At 39.2% G+C, this 17470-nt stretch overlaps 1 protein-coding gene and 1 long non-coding RNA gene across 2 annotated transcripts in view; both read left to right on the forward strand.

Annotated features, from left to right (window-relative positions):
* LOC108801871 overlaps nucleotides 1–5271 on the forward strand; it is a 6536-nt gene extending 1265 nt beyond the window's left edge. Inside the window, exons 2-3 of the long non-coding RNA XR_001942176.1 lie at nucleotides 241–324; nucleotides 5240–5271. This is a non-coding gene — a long non-coding RNA (uncharacterized LOC108801871). The remainder of the gene's footprint in view (nucleotides 1–240; nucleotides 325–5239) is intronic.
* A 976-nt stretch (nucleotides 5272–6247) lies between these two features.
* LOC108801869 (GPI inositol-deacylase-like) overlaps nucleotides 6248–17470 on the forward strand; it is an 83200-nt gene continuing 71977 nt past the window's right edge. The window contains exons 1-3 of the mRNA XM_018573783.1: nucleotides 6248–6327; nucleotides 7267–7318; nucleotides 9456–9533. Coding sequence (XP_018429285.1) covers nucleotides 6248–6327; nucleotides 7267–7318; nucleotides 9456–9533 — 210 coding nt within the window. The remainder of the gene's footprint in view (nucleotides 6328–7266; nucleotides 7319–9455; nucleotides 9534–17470) is intronic.

Consider the following 17470-nt stretch of genomic DNA (forward strand, 5'->3'; position numbering starts at 1 on the left):
TGGGGAGGGGGGTGCATTGTGGAACCTGGCCTTGGAGCAGCAGGGAGAGTAAATCCGTCCCTGGGCACTCATAACACGGTTATTTCCACAGTGCAGCTACCAAAAAGATTGTGCTTTCTACAGTAAAAATACAGTATTTTCTTGCTATTATGGAGCCATTAATGGTCATGCTACTACAGTATGCTTTTCATTTATAGCTGAATGCTAATGCTAGTCTTTACCTGTTTTCTCTACTAACAGGCATGCAGTGAAACCTATTTCGCCTTTCCTCTTCTAGATAAAAGAATCATTCATAGTCATTTTCATTGCCGAAGCACACACTTGGTAAGGATTTAGTAGTTTATTTTTGTTAAAAGTCCAGTCTGTTTTATGTTTTAATTTCATTCAGGCATCTAATAATAGCTGAGGGGGACAAGGAAAGCATGTATTTTATAAGAACATCATAGTGCCCTTTGCTGGAAATTCAAGAAATATTTATTTGTTCAATCCAGTCACTGGAGGAGACTGAATTGAATGTGGCTTGGGTTACAAATAACTTAAAAACACTTCTGCCTGACAAGATGGCTTAGGAAAAGGTCACTAGAGGTGTTAGATGACAATCACCAGATTTGCCCATTTTCGACTAGCTTAGCTGACAAACTGTTGTATGCGGGATAGCCCTGAATAAAAACACAATTTGACAGGTTCCAAAACCTTGTCTGATCACTGTTGATGTTGGGACTTTCTGACGCATCTCCCCTTCCATTTCCTAAAAAGTGTGCAACTAGAGCGCTCCTGTTTTAGGGTAGAAGTTGGGCCAAAACTCATTGTGAGACGGTTCAACCATGCATGCCCATCCAACCGTTCACCAATGTCTGTGGCCAGCTTTAGGTTAACATTTTTACAGATTTCCCTTTGTTCTATATTCACAGTGCAGAGATAAGCCTGCTACCACAGCTCTCAGACTACGCTTTTAGGACATGGAATGCAAAGTATGTCTGCATGTCAAAAATAAGAATACAAGTTCTTTTGGTTTTCAGTTCATTTTCTAATATTTATATTTGTATCACCAAATACCTTAAACAAAACCCCACACAAAGGGATATATACCAAATGGCCTAAAATAAATAATACTATGAATGTAAAAAAATCAAATGTATTATCTACTGTAGTAAAAAAAAAAAAGGAAAAATATTTTTTAAATATACAAAAAAATGCTCAAAGACCAACTACCCAAATAGTTAAAAGCATTTAAAAACAAAAATGACACCAATCCCCTCAGAGATGCCCATAACTGGGATGGAACATGTGAACTAATATGTCTCCAACATATCTAACGATAGATTCCAGGATCTGATCAAATTAGGTTATAGTATTTTTCAGTTCATTGACCTCAATAATATTTCATTAGTAATTGTATAGTGTTTCATAAGGCCTCATTCACACACAACGCAAGAGCAAAATTGTACGCATATTTGCAAATGCGTGTATGAATACACATTAATGGGAACTCCACTAGATAAGTCAAAAATGGAAAAAGATTTGGGGGTCATAGTAGACCACTGATTGAATAATAGCTTGCAATGCCAGGCTGCAGCAAACAAAGCGAGCAGAGTGCTGTCTTGTATTAAAAAGGGAATGTACTGTAGAGACAAAGCGATAATTTTGCCACTTAAGAGATCAATGGTTCGGCCTCACCTTGAGTATGCGGTTCAGTTTTGATCACCAATCCACAGAAAGGATGTCCTAGAGCTGGAGAGAGTCCGGAAACTCATTAAGGGGCTGGAGGATCAAAGCTATGAGACATTGCTAAATTTGGACTTTGGTCACGCTTGAATTGAGGCGATTAAGAGGGGACATTTATTTTAATGTACAAAATGTTTAGTGGTGATGGCAACATCGGCACTAAACTTTTTACAGTAAATTCCTTAACAAGGACTAGAGGCCACCACCTAAAATTGATGGAGAAAAGATTTAACCAGAAAGGATGTAAGGGCTTTTCAGTTAGAGCGATTTTAAAGTCTGGAACCCTCTGCCACAAGCAGTGGTACGAGCAGAGACTATTGAATCATTCAAAAAACAATTAGATATCTTTACAGGGCTACAGGTACTCTTAAAAACCTTGGACCACACAGGTACTCGTATACACACATGCACGCACTACACACACTTACTCATAAAGGTTGAAGTCGATGGACCTGTGTCTTTATTCAACCTCAAATACTATGCAACTATGTATATGCGTGAACTGTTTGCAATCCCAGAATGCACCATTTTTACTAGAAACTTTAATGTACTGTACACGCACATATGTGCACATGCGCGTAAAATACGCAGAAATTCCGAGCCCGGGCGCATCTCGGTTCCAATTGTTTTTGCGCATCATTACGCAGCGCAAGAATACGGCTCCATACACAGCTGTGTTTATGGAGCCATTTATTTGCCATTGCTGCATATGGGAAAAAAACTTTATGTGCATCGTATTATATGGCAGTGTGAATGAGGCCTAATAGTTAAGTATGCAGAAGCTGCTGTTTTCGGATAGAAATGACCTGAAGCTTAAGGGAAAAATTAGAAACATGCAAACAGAAACTCCTTATTCAGTTCTTGATAAAAGTTCAGACTGTGATCCATAATTGAATCAAAACACCACAGCTCCATTATTGTATCATTCTATACAACCTGGGCACTGGCATTGTTCATTAGCCTTCAGGATATATTCAATCCTAAAAATGACTATAAGCTGATTATGGCCGACTTTGGGATCTATAGTTAGATTTGCCGGAGATATATTAATTAGTGCACATGTTCCATCCCGGTTATGGGCGTCCTGGAGGAGATTGGTGTCACTTGTGTGTTTTAAATAGTTTACCAGTTGGGTCTTTGGTGTTTTATGTGTATTTTTGAAAAATGTTTTTTCTTATTTCATTTTTTTTTATAGAGTTGATAATGTAATTTTATTTTTCAACATTTATAGTTTATCTTATTTATTTTAGGCCATCCAGTATGTATCCCTCTGTATGGGGCATTGTTTAAAATATTTGGTGATTTATTAAGGGTAGTTCATTCTTTTGCACTCCTAGATGACCTTCAGTCTTATATTGATTACATTTTTTTGTCGATTTGATCCACCCTAGCCCCAGTATTGGTATATTGTATTTATTTTTGCACATCCAACTTTGGTTGGTCTATGGGCCAGTATGGTGTTTGGTAACAAAATTGTGTGTAATATGGGAAGGATTTAAAATGTGCATATAATTACTAGGCTGTGAAGATGGTTAGACTAGTTGCAACAGATTTGACAGATACAGCAAACGCAGCAACTGATCAGATTTTAGTTACTTTATTCAAGAAAAGTTTTGTAACCTGTCATAATAATGAGATGGTTAGTGTGTTTTTCGAAAGTCTGCCACATGTACCTAAAATTTTCGCTGAATAAATAAATGTACTAAGGCAAAAGCTGGATAAATCAAACATTATACAGTATTTTTGTTGCACTGCATGAGCTGGACCGTAGGCTGCAGTTCTTGGCAGTGGCAAAGATGTTAATGTGGACCTGCATACGGGACCACCATGTGTACAACCTTTTATAAAGCAACGTTCTTTTCTTAAGGTTTTTCATACTTGCTTAATGTTATGGCAGGTTAGGTGCCTATATACCATAAATGAGGGTTGTCACCTCAGAAAACATGCCATGTTTACTATTCCAGTTGGTGGGGGTGCTCTCCGCACACCTTTCAGCAGTCCCGGCCAATTAACAAAGGTAGTGCTCGCAGTAACTATCACGGATGGCACCGTGCAAAACACAAAGTAGAAGAATGTAGGTCACCAGCACTCAAAAATGAATAAGTCCTTTTTATTGGACAATTGTGTCACGACAATCAAAGAGCCGACGTTTCGGGGCCACGCAAGGGTGAGGTGACAACCCTCATTTATGGTATATAGGCACCTAACCTGCCAACCAGCACTCAAAAATAATTCAAAAATGAATAAGTCCTTTTTATTGGACAATTGTGTCACGACAATCAAAGAGCCAACGTTTCGGGGCCACGCAGGGTCCCTTTTTCAAGGCAAAAGATGGGTCACATCTTATGCTTATTGCTTAATGTTATGGCAGGTTAGGTGCCTATATACCATAAATGAGGGTTGTCACCTCACCCTTGCGTGGCCCCGAAACGTCGGCTCTTTGATTGTCGTGACACAATTGTCCAATAAAAAGGACTTATTCATTTTTGAATTATTTTTGAGTGCTGGTGACCTACATTCTTCTACTTTGTTTACTATTCCAACACTGTCAATCTTTAAATTCCATAGGCTGTCTGCTACAAGACATAGATATGAGTCTCTTTTCAACACAGATCCTGCAGGACTGCACATATTCGGGCAATTTTAAGTACACAGAAATACATTATTCTTGCATGATTCTCCCAATTTCACACACTAAGGAGTCTATTTATAAAAAAATGTGTGTAGCTTGTTTGTCCAGCAAAATAGCATGGAAATTTGATCTGTGTAAGTTAACCAGCAGTTGTTACAGCACAAATGAACATGAAGTGTAACTTCTCTTCTGGTGAATTGTTAAATAGGTATATTCATACAGAACAGGGTGCATTGGAAAGAATATTGCATTATGGCCACAAGATGGAGCTGAGGATTATAGGAAATAAATACATCTTCGTAACAGAGATCCAGTGTTGCAATTCAAGAAACCACTGGAGGGAATATAAATATAACCATTGATTGTATGAGGACAGCAGTGGTTAGATTTATATGTTCATGCATATCTAGCATTCTCTTGAAATGTATCTCGTTACTAACATGTATTCTAATTCTTATAATCCTCGGCTCCATAATGGCCATAATATGGTATTTTTCCAATTCACTCTGTTCTGTAGGAATTAACCTATTGAAGAAAATTTGACAAGAAGATAATTTATACTAAGAGCATTTTTTGCACCATTCTCACAAGACCTGGTTAATGTGCACGGAAAGAATGTGCGTGCAGTTTTGCTGGATTAATAAGCTATGCAAATTTAATATACATAGACCTCATAATCGCACTTGGTAACTTTTTTTTTTTATAATAGGAAATCGGATAAGAGGATGTGTCATTTACATGGCAGAATTTTGAAACACACTGTTTAGAATGCAGGCCTAGGATGCAGCATCTTTATAAAATAAAGTGTTGACTTTCTGCTCCTAACATCCCAAAGATGAACCAATGAAACAAAAAATATAAGTACTTTTTTTCTTTTTACAGTACACTCACAGTTGGATTTTTGCCTGCGAAGAAGGTTCAACGAAATGGTAGGTTGTTTTAGTCTTAATTACAGCTTGCATGATTTAGTTTAAAGCTGAAGTTTAGTTGCAAATATTTGTTATATAGCAGAAGGGGCATAATTTACTTCTAATGACATGTATCCTATGTCCTGCTACCAGTCCCTGTATAAATTCTTCCTTCAGTGATGCTGTATACTCCTCACAGCAGTGAACTTCTGACACTGTATGAGTTAACTGCTTCTGCTGTTAGTAAAACAATTGGGCACCGCTTACCCTTCCCTTGCCTTCCCTGATTATTCACTGATTATTCACAGAGTGTAAAGCATTTTGTGAGTGAAAGATAGGCAGATGAATGACAGGATCTCTCTCCTCCACTCACAGGGGTTCAGTCCCTACTGCTCCCTTTCATGGTAAGAACATGACCCTTCAGCATCTTCCAGTAGTCTTGGACCTTGCTCACAGCACTGGTCCATATGTTTATCCTAGTAACTTTTTCCATCATGCCCATTGTGGAACCCTCAGAAGACCCTTCTTAAAAGTTCAGTTTCCTAGATGCTTGCAGCCTAAACCATTCTGAGAATCCTGTCATCTGCAATCTATATCTAGATCCAATTTGCTAGGCGTCTAGCACTGGTCACCATCACGTGTGGCTCTTCAGCATAAATCTTTGCTACAGGAGTCCAATATCTGTGAACCTTTTGACCTCTTTCCTTTGGAATGCGGGATGGGATGTTTCCTTCCCCCACGCCCTGGAAGGATCCCTTTTTAACAGGCATATCCTCTTATCTGGGCCTTGACTTAGGTTCTCTGCAACAAACAAAATCATTGGGAGATTCTACTGTGGCTCGATGTTTTGATCTGACCTTTGCTGGACATGATCTGTATGCTGCAAAACCTTCACCTCCAGAAGGTTAGGGAACTCTCCCTGCAATAGTTTGAATAACATGCTTCCTATATTGGACAGCACTGTTTTTACTAGAACAACGGTATGGCCTTGAGGATCTCCTCAAGGGATGATATCTACAATGGGGGAGGGGTCGGGGGCTTGAAGGGAAGTATTCATTGCTGGTGGGTCCTGTATTTTCTTGGATGGTCAGCTAGCAGGACTCAATGAGGCACTGCTTTTGATTTTCCCTATGGTGGATAATGTAAGTCCAAAGGACTTTGTTGGACTTTGCTGGTCACTGGGAGTTACTTTTAGATAGGTCCCATAGTTACAGTATGTTGTTGCTAGATAGGATGCCTATTCAAGTAACTTCTTTCTTATCATTCTCTTAGCTTTCCCTAAATACAAGAGTTAGGAATACTAGACCTAAACCTTCTGTGCTTGACCAACTGGTTTTTCTTCTAGTTATGCTATCACTGTATCAAATTTCCTTTCCCTGAGGTCAAGGGTTAGAAATGCTGACTCAAGTATTTTGCTGTTGACTTGCTGGTTTTTCTTTGGACATGGTACATCAATCCAAATTCCCCTTTTGGTATCTTTTTTTCCTGGGACTTTGCCCAGTACAATTTGTTGCACATCAGTTGTTGGTCTGTTTTCTTCTGTTCAGGTAGTGTGTCTTTTCCACCATTTTTACTTGGTCCTTCAGTCTTCCCTGGTCGAAACCCATCGTTCCTTAGCTGTAACCATTTGTCCTGCTCTGGAACATCAAGTTGATCCTCGGTGTCCTCCTCTTGGTTGTAGCATTTCCCCTTTTTTTGCTTGACTTTTTTTTTTTTCTAACCTTGATCCAGAAGTTTTATTTTGGGGGACTGATATGTGGGAAGTACAAGACCTGCATGGAATAGGTTAACTTATATTACAAAAGGTGTGTAAATAACCTATATTACAAAAGGTGTGTAAATAAACAAATAAACTGACAGAGGTTAAAATGCATTGACACTCGACCAAAAACTAAAACACAGAAGTTTTGACTGGTGGTAGGCTTGCTCAAGTGATATTTTTAGTGTTTAGTGATTTTGAAATTTTCATTTTCTTATTTTCAAAACCTTATTTATTTTTAGTTTGACAATTGAAGACTTGTCATGGAAAACAGAATTACTACCTTCAGCAAAGGTAAGGCTAAGAACGTTCACGATTAAAGTTTAGACACAGTAAATCTGATAGCAGTAGTTCTGAAATGTTTAGGTAATGGAGGATAGGTTGCACCTAGTATAATACAACTAATTATGCATTAATTTGAGGAAAAACATAAATATAACTCATAGTTAACGTGTGAACAAAGAGCAAGTGTAAGTGAAGTAGAAAAGCTTTCTTGAACAGGTTGACCTTGGGGTCATGCTGCAACCCACAGAGTGTGAACAATATGTTGTTGGCATTTCTGCCTAAGCTGAATTAAACTTTTGTGCCTTTTAATGTTATATTGGCAAATGTACGACACTGGTTTGTGAATGTTGATAGTGGGTCCATTTTATGCTGCACCGCTGCAGCCATCACCCAGCGGGGAAGAGGATGGGAGAGGAGGTAGAGGCCGCAGCGGGGGACAGTGAACAGGCTGACAAAAGCCCAGACGCCACAATGCAATTTTTAGTTGCCATGGTGACCTGGTGCCTGGGATTTGTCGAGCCCTGACTTACAGTACAAGTGAAGAGTACAGGACATTACGAACAGCATGTATTTAAACATCAAACCCCTCCTCTTTTAACACCACTGTAAACGTCTGAGAACTGAGGAGACCAGTTGCTGGAGTTTTGGGAGAGGAATGTTGTCCCATTCTGACCTGGTATAGGATTCTAACTGCTCAACAGTCCTGGGTCGTCTTTGTTGTATTTTTCGTTTCAAGATGCACCAAATATTTTCAATTGATTTGACAAAAAAATTTCACATTTCGATTTGTCTGACCACAGAACAGTTTTCCCTTTTGCAACAGACCATTTTAAATGAGCTTCAGCCCAGAGAAGACGACCGTGTTTCTGGATCATGATAGAGCTGTAACTTGCATTTTTGGATGGCATGGCTAACTGTGTTCACAGACAGTGATTTGTGGACGTATTCCTGAGTCCATGCAGTGATGTACATCACAGAATCATGCCTGTTTTTTTAATGCAGTGCTATCTGAGGGCCCGAAGATCACTGGTATCCAATATTGCATTCCAGCCTTGATCCTTGCGTGCAGAGATTTCTCCAGATTCTTTGAATCTTTTGATGAAATGATGTACTGGTAGATGATTACAAATATTTCAAGTCTTTGCAATTTTACGTTGAAGAGCATTATTCTGCAATTGTTCGACAATTTTTAGATGCAGTCTTTTACAGATTAGTGAACCTCTGCCCATCTTTACTTCTGAGACACTCTGACTCTCTAAGATGCTCTTTTTATACCTAATCATGTTACCATGTTACCTGTTACCAATTAACTTGATTAGTAGGGATGCACCGAAATTTTGGCCGAATTTTGGATTTAAGAGCTTTGCAAGTCATGTGTAAAAAGTACTTATGCATCACTAAAATAAATATGTATTCATCCCTTTAATCTGTTCACACTAATGTGCTTTTTTTCAGCAGCTCTTATACTTCTGCTCTCACACAGCAGTTTCACAGGGAAAACATACTATGATATTTTGCAAATGGCTGCTGCATCATTGTAAGAGTGTAGGTGATTGATGAATGGACAGGACATAGTTATTAGGCAAGAAGACATTTTTTCGCACTGTCGAATTCATTAATTGCAGATGTGGCTGTACTTCAGGAATTATTTTCCTCCTTTTTACTCTAGGAGTGTCAGAATATAGTACAGTGATGATGGGGAAACTTTTTTGAATTCCTGGTCAGTTAGTGCTACTGACACAGTTAAGCAAACATCTGGAAAAAAAATCCTCCGCTCTTAATCCAGATATTCATTACTGAAATCCCAATTAACGTTGAGGTTATTACAAATATATGGGACGCTACATTGCCATTCCAAGGCACCTCTGCAAAGTTGGTCCCTAAATAATGTGAGCTCCCAATATGAGACGCATCTTTAGCATAAATATATTGTGAACAGGCTTCCATTGTAGGTAGCCCTTTCCTACTTAAATATACATCAGCATGCTGAAGTTTAGAGTAGCCCAAGAAAGCGGAGGACCCCCAGTGTAAGTCTACACCAATTTTTATTTTTAGATATTTTGTGCACATAACAGGTACTTTTAACTGAGGATTGTTTGTGCTTTAATTCTCCTTTATCTACTATATTGCTTTCTTTATTTTGTAGAGTGTAACACTAAAATTGGACAACTTCCCTGCCACAACACATTTCGTAATTTATCAGCCTCAAACAAACGACACTGAAGTGAGTATTTTTATATATATTTATTGCAAATTGAACAGTCTATAAAACATTAAATCTGACGTATTGCTGTGAGTGACTATGGTTTGCGTAGGATCATTGCTTTTCTGATTGCCTTTTCAGATATTCCAAAAAGCAAATATATCTCATTGCACAAGTCCTAATGTAAAGTTAAACTCCAGTCAACACTTTTTTTTAAAATAAATGATTGGTTAAGGTTTACAACCTCCGGCTGGTTGTAATTGCTGTCAGTCTCCATTTGGAAATCTTAGGGATTTAACAGGAAGTGAGGGGAACTTGGGTTCTAATTCTTCCCCACTCCATCCAAAATTAAAGGATAAAAAAGTTTTGGCTGGAGTTAAAGGAGAACTATGAGTGATTTACACTCATCCTCATAGTTAGAGCCGACGTGTGACATTGAAACTGTCACACGTCGTCTCTCTAGATCGGGAAGTGAGCGAACATATACCATCACTTGCTTGCTTCCCGATCATGTCCCTGCAGGAAATCCCCCCCTCCCCTCTCCGATCCTTCAGCGTTGACTGGAGGAACAGACGGGGAGAAGGCGGGCACAGCTGGTTCTGCCTCTAGATAGGCAGAGCCCGCTGTCAATCAGCCAGCTGGGTGGATCTCGACAGTATTGTCGGGATCCGTCCCGGCTGCGGTGCTCTTAGTATATAACGGGTAATAGCCCACCATATACTGAGCTTTGGGTCACTGGAGGACATTAGTATATGTCCTCCCATGACCATAAAGGGAACTGTTGGATAAAAAGGTTACCCCATAGATCTCTTTTAAATTAAAACATAGTGGTAAACTGCTCCCAACTGAAGGTAGTAAAGCTTACATGGCCATATTTATGAGAATTTGTCATTTCTCCTCTTGTTATAAAACAGAAGAGATTTGTTTTATTAGGGCAAATGATAAATGTATGTGTCTCATGCGGTTCTCAACCTGTGTAACCTCAGGATCCATATTTGTCCTTGGTCAGTAAGTCGTGACCCAAGTCGCACGGCAATGGAATGCACAGCATTGCAGTACAGCGTGTTCCGGTGCGGGCGATTGAACTGTGGGTGGGAGGTGCATTTGGAATGCCGTTCAAAAGATCCACTCAGTCTCAATATCGTACGAGAGCTGAAGTTGATCCTCAGCCTGGGGTCCAGTGTGAGCTGCTGTGCTATGATTGAGCTCCATCCATAAATGCAATGCTTAAATAACTCCCTTGCATGCCCTGTAGAGTCCTGGCACCTCTACAGGACACGGGGGGGGGAATTGTATCTATGGATGGAGCTCCCTCACAGCCAAAGCCCCAGTCCATCCCACCTCAAGCAGATACTCTGCACCGGGCAGCATATTTTGAATTGCTGCTTGGCGAGGGAACTGACAGGAGGAGCCTCTCACCTAGCACAGTGGAAGGCACACGGCGACCCACTGAACACGGGGTCGTGACCCACTTTTGGGTCACAAACCACCAGTTGAGAACCAAGGCTCTAAATAATCTACTACCTATAAACCAAATACCTACATCTCATCTCCATTCACCTTTTTAGAAGCCTAAGCTGTTGCTCATTAATCTCTCATTGAGGAAAAAACTTTATCTTCAAATTGTTAGCTGTGTAATCATATTAAACAAAAATAGAATCCTTTTAGTTCCTTCCAAAAACCTCATGATTTAGTACTTGGAACAAGTGACATTGGTCAAACTTGCAAAGGCGGTTTGTAAACTTACAAAAATTTTGAAAACTTAGAAATTGCGAATCTGCCTGTGTTCACTTTGTAAAACGATTTGCATTTCTCATTCGAAGTTTGCAAACTTTGTTGCAAACCCTATTGAAGTCAGGGGGGTGAGTGGTGGATCTTGGTGTTCAATTCTGGCCAAACAAAATGCATAGAAAGATGGGCACTGCCATGTACCAATGCCAAATATAAAATTAAAAGTATCTCTCCACGTACAGTGCTGTTAGCTCAACCTTACAACTCCAACACACACTAATAGTATGGCTGCTGTGACCCCATCTTTCATGGAAAGGAGGCTGAGTTATCTATTCCTTTTAAATTATTAGCTCTTGTGACTTAGCTGAATGAACAGGACAAAGGCTATACACTAACTTATAGGTTAATATTTATGTTTTGAGGCAAATCTGCAAGCCTTTTGGCCCAAAAGATTGCCAGTTGTTAACTTCACAAATCCTGAATCGTGGAAAATAAACAGGAGCAATAGCAGAATAAAGTTAGCACTGTGATTTTTACTATTTATGGTTCTTTTTAACATATATATATCTATAGATATATATCTATATATAGAAAAAAAATATATATATATATAATTTAAAATTCAATTCAAATAGAAATGTCTTCAATGTATGTCTCACTTCTGTATCATAGGTAATAACAAAGATATTGCTGAATTAATAGACCTATAGCTGAAAAGTCCCTGAAGCTCAACTTGTTAATTAGTGTTTGCTCAGACGGCACTCTGCTCTGTTGGCAATCCCTATGGTTAATGGAAATGTGTAAATTAACATTTTGAGTCTGAACTGTTCTTTACTACTTTTTAATAAGGAATTAAGGACACATGTTCAAATATGGAAAATTACAACATAAAATCCCTACATTTTGGGTAATCTACATGCCCTTGCAAATGTACTTCATTTAATTGATTCATGTGTATAATGTCCTCATACATGCTGTAGTTCTGTGTCTACTTCTTGCCTCCTGCAGAGGAGCAACATAACAGAAATGTTTCCAGAAATGTGTCCACAGGATAGTTGGGTAGTATTCAGAACGAGCTTTCAGTTAAATTTATTTTTTTGCTTTTTCTTGCTTGCCTTCCTGCTTTGTCTAGCTAAAATTATAAGCATCCACCATACTTTGGAAACTCTGACTTTTTGTCTTTTATATGATTAGTGTGTATGTATGTGTTTTTGAGTGTTGAAACAGTTTCTATACTTGTTTGGTCAGAATACATGTCTATAAATTCATTCATTTACACAACTGTAAAAAACAAAAAACAAAAAAAACCAATTGAGAGTGATAACTCTTCTGGATTTAAATGACCCCAAATGTGAAATAATCTTCATGTATGTCATTACAATGCCACAACAACACACACACACACACACACACACACACACACACACACACACACAGATTCTACAATACCATGTATTTTGACTATGTCAGCTGTAAAATTATTTACAAGTAGAACCCCTTTAATCGTACATAACCCCAGCAGAATGTTTTCTGTTGCTGCTGATTAGAAGGCAGTAGGTATTTTGGCCCTTCTTGTATGCAAAAATATTCTGCCTACAGGCATCAAATATGTACCTCTGGGACTTGTAAGTAATTCTCATGTACTGTATACCCTACTGTGGACCCATCCATTAGATCCCTGGTGTCCAACCTGTGGCTGGGGGGCTATATGAGGTCCTTTGCCGGTTACTATGGGGCCCCCAGCCACCTGCCGACAGTAGTCTGTGTTGTCTTTGATAAGGGTGTGGGGAAAATCATTTTTAGACAAGCTTCTATTAGTTAAATGACTTGGTTTATTTCCTTCACATTATCTTTCTTCTTTCTGTGCTGCTGTTTTTTTCCTTCTAATCTTGTATAATGAATTTTGCTGCGAGAAATCTCTAATGGAAAACCAAGTAATTTTAGGTGCCTGTAGGAAACCCAAATGTAGACATTCATTTGTAAGGGATGTGTAAAAACCGTAATATTTAGAAGTCTCATGTAATGCGATTTTTAGTCATAACAGTTTACATTCTGTAAAAATGTTTCACATTCTTTGATCATTTCTTGTAGCATATCTGCAGTCTCTTACTATCTTCTGCAGCATTATTGCAGTCTCTGACTATATCTTGTGGTGTTTACAACTGTTCCCAGTCCCTAAAAAACTTGTATAGCATGCAGCACAGTGTCCGATCATCTATTGCAGCTTGTCTGCAGTCTCTGACCATATTCTGAAGCATGTGTGCAGTCTCTGACTATCTCTTGTATACCCTTTGACAATCTAAAGCACATCTGTAGTCTTTGACCTTTTACTCAATGCGTGTGTTTGACCGCTCTTTGTTGAATTCCTTTTACTGAATATTATGTGTGGCCCTTAAGTGAGTATAGTAAAGATTGTCACCAGCACACCAAAAGGTTTCGAAGCAAGAAGTCCTTTAATGACAAATCGCATTCAATACAAATGCTTTCGGGGTCTCAGCAGTACCCCTTCATCAGTAGAGACCCCTTTTGGAGTCTCTACTGCTGAGACCCCCCTGTGACAGGAGCCCGACTGTAACCAGTGACATACGGCGCACAGTGTCCCACAGCCGCTTGTAGCTCCTCCCCCTTTCTTCTCCGTTCCTGACCGACGCGGCTCGGCCTGGCCAGTCGAGTACGTGGGCGGCCATACGGTTCTACATCTAGTCCGGATCTGCCACCTACACCACCGAAGACATCCCTTCGAGCCAGGATCCGTTCCAGTAGACTGCCGCACAGAAACCAGGGGAGCTCCGAATTGCAAGTCCTTTTGCTGTCACACTGCCATAGACATTCACACTCCAAGAATAATAGTGCTCCTGATATTCTGTTCTTATCACATCGATCCACAGGGCCCTTCGCCAGATTAAGTCCACAAATACACCTCTTGGTAGTTGCGCTCCTTAGATTTTTTTGTTTTGATTTGTGGTTGTAATAGACAGGGTCCTCTCCCTGCAGTGAGGAACTTTGCACACCAATATACAGCAGCCATCTGATTGAAGTGTGTCCACCCTACAGGAGTGCGCTTTATCTTTTGTATTTTCTATTGCTGCACCACTGACTTGGATCAATCTATGTCATATATAATAAAATATGTAAATTATACAAATTTCAAAGAATTCAGAATCTTTTGATGTTTACAGTTGTACCACTGGATCTCTAAATTTATCAATGTGACTTCCATGTACAATTTTTATTACCAGGTTACAACAAATATGTAAATATACCCCACTGACCCGAGTAAATTTTCTTGCTATATTTGCAAGCCGGATCGCTTCTCGGGCTGTTGTGGTGGATGTTTTGAGGAAAATTGCTGGTCTCATTGATTCTTCTAGCCAATTGGGCCGAAAGCAGGCTCCCTCTCCTCTACCTGCATTTTCTCTTCCTGAGAGTCCTCTCATAAGGAGAACCTGTCCCCTGACATTTCCTCTAAGCGGATGGACATTATTTCTGTCATTGTGGACACTCTGTACTTGTTTGCAGTTAGAACCACCTGCATCTATGATTCCTAAGGTCCCAAGTTTAGGATCCTTTAAAAATGCTTTGACCTTCAAAAACCATTTACTGTTCATATGCTTTTACAGTCTGTGTTGTATGGTGATTGGGATCACCCTGAGAAACTATTCTTTCCTAAATAACTTTACTCTATTACTCTACTACATATGGTCCAGGGCTATGGCCAGGGACTTTGGATCTATCTAAACATGCAAGGAGCCCCTTATGGTCATTCATAAGGAAAAGGTTTTTCTGAGACCCTAAGGTGGTCACTGCCTTTCACATTAACCAGTCTATGATGTTACCAAGTTATCATTGTGTCCTGCACCAAAACGCCCTAGTTTGGGTGGTCAGAGTTTACCTCACTGCAACTTCTGCTATTCGCAAGTCTGTCTTCTGTTTGTTATTCCTAAGGGTACCTGTATGGGACAACCAACTTACATCTCCACCATTGCAGGACTACAAACTGAAAGGAAAATATCCTCTATTTCCAGTTAGTGAGCAATCCACTAGATGCATTAGTGCTTCCTGAGCTTTTCAGCACCAAGCTTCCCTCTCCCAAATCTGTACTGCTGGCACCTGGTCCTCAGCACACACTTTTGTCAAGTTCTGCCAGGTGGATGTTCAGGCCTCTTGATTATGCTAGTTTGGCTGGAAGGTCCTTTGGGCAGCCTTGTAATCCTCAGGCACAACTCTGTTCTAGTGCTCTGTTTATTTTTTTTCCTTCCTTGTTGGGGTTGTTGTTTTCTTGAGCCAGTTAGCCTTGATTGCTGCATTTCCTGCCCCTCTGTTAGACTGTTTTTGAATGTCCAAGTGGTCTAAGAATTACATTCTAGTGGTAGGGGAACACAGTTTTTAGAGAACTGGATGAGGTGCTAAAGACTTAGAAACTTAGACATATTTACTCATCCTCCCCTTGGCACCCTGAACTGCTTCTGCCTGCAGCTCTCTCATCCCCACTAGTGTCTTTAGTATGAGCAGCTCTGTGTCCCCTCTGATCCCCGCTTTCTTTGCTGATACAGGGGAGTGTAAACTGCACACTTATTCTTGGTAACTTATTCCAACAACGTTTGACTTTGTTGAACTGTGTGAAGGATAGGAGCCTCTGTCCAGTGTGGTTCCAGCAATAAGGCTATCTGAAATCATATATACACTGTGCTTTTGAAAAAATAAAAGGTTCTCATTAAGATCAAGAAATTAAAGTAGTATTAAGGTCTAGGCGTTTTTTACCTTAATGCATTAGGGTAAAAAAGCAATGTAAAAAAAAACTTTTTTTTTTTTTTTCAAAATTTACTGTAATTTTCCCTAATTTATAATAAAAAATAAAAACCCCAGTGGTGATTTAATACCACCAAAATAAAGCTCTATCTGTCCCTAAAAAATTGTATCAAATTCATTTCAGTACAGCGTTGCATGACGGAATAAACGTCAGTCAAAGTACTGCAGCGCTGAACACTGAAAAATGGCCTGGCCAGGAAGGGGGTCTAAACACCACCTGGTCTTGAAGTGGTTAAAGGAGAAAAAAAATAGGCTTTAATATCACTTTAAGTATGTTGCAGGACTAAATTGAGATAGCTTGATACAATATAAAGATGATAAGCAACAGACATCAGATAAAATGTAATGGACATTTGTTACTTATTTTAAATGCCACTTTAAAGAGATTGAATACATTTAACTACAGTAAATATTGGCCTGTTCTAAAAAGAGACAAGGTTGTGGGGGTCACATTTACCAGGCAAACTATTTGTAGAACATTAAAGGGCTCCCTCCCTAAGAAATAAATTGGCTCATAACATTGCAAATCCTCCCGCTATTCATAACCTTTCCTTTTTTGATCAGTTAGGATTTCTTGTTTGTAAAAAATGTTTGCCTTGTAGATTGTTTACCAATGAGCAAGTCCACTTCACAACTTTGTATTACAATGGTCTAAAAAAAACCTCTAATTTATCCTTACATTTTTATCAAATTTGCACAATTGCAATCCTGCTGGATGAAAGTTTGAGCATAAACAGGGATAATAAAATCATGGAGGGGTTGAAATAGGATGATATCAGTATATCACATACAAAAAGGATCTTTCTACTAGACACTGGCTCATAAGGCATTAAAGTGACACTAAACTCAGGAGTTAAACTTTGAAAATGCATACAAGTACCTTAACTATTATCAAGTACCTTAACTATTATCAAAAAATTAGCTTATTTGGGCATCACTCAGCTTTAGATCCGCAAATCATATCTGAATTTGTGCTGACACTGTCCTTCCTTCTGGAGGGTGGCTACTTTTGTTACCCATAGTCCCTGTAAGCTTACTATGTCCCTAGTTATGAATGAACAGGAAGTACTACACATCACTTCCGGTTCATTCATGACAGGGGGATATACTATAGTAATCACTTACTCAGTTTCTGAATAGACAGGAACACTAAGTACAGAGTCTTCCTGTCCATTCACAACTGGGGAGAGTGCTATGCCTCCTCAGTTTGTGAATGAACAGGAAGCCTCTGTACTGAGTGCTCCTGTTAAGTGCTAAGGCTGTAGAAGAAGCGATTAAAGGAGAACTATGGGGTCAGTGTTTTTCCCCATAGTTCTCCTTTAAGAACTTTGTGTCCTCAATCTCCTTTTCAATTTTAAAATGGAAATATCAGGGTGCCCGACCGTAAAAGTAGAAAAAAAAATAGTAATAAAAAAATA

This window comes from Nanorana parkeri, unplaced genomic scaffold (genome assembly GCF_000935625.1).
Source record: "Nanorana parkeri isolate BGI_ZX_2015 unplaced genomic scaffold, ASM93562v1 scaffold2539, whole genome shotgun sequence".
NCBI classification, from domain to species: Eukaryota; Metazoa; Chordata; class Amphibia; order Anura; family Dicroglossidae; genus Nanorana; species Nanorana parkeri.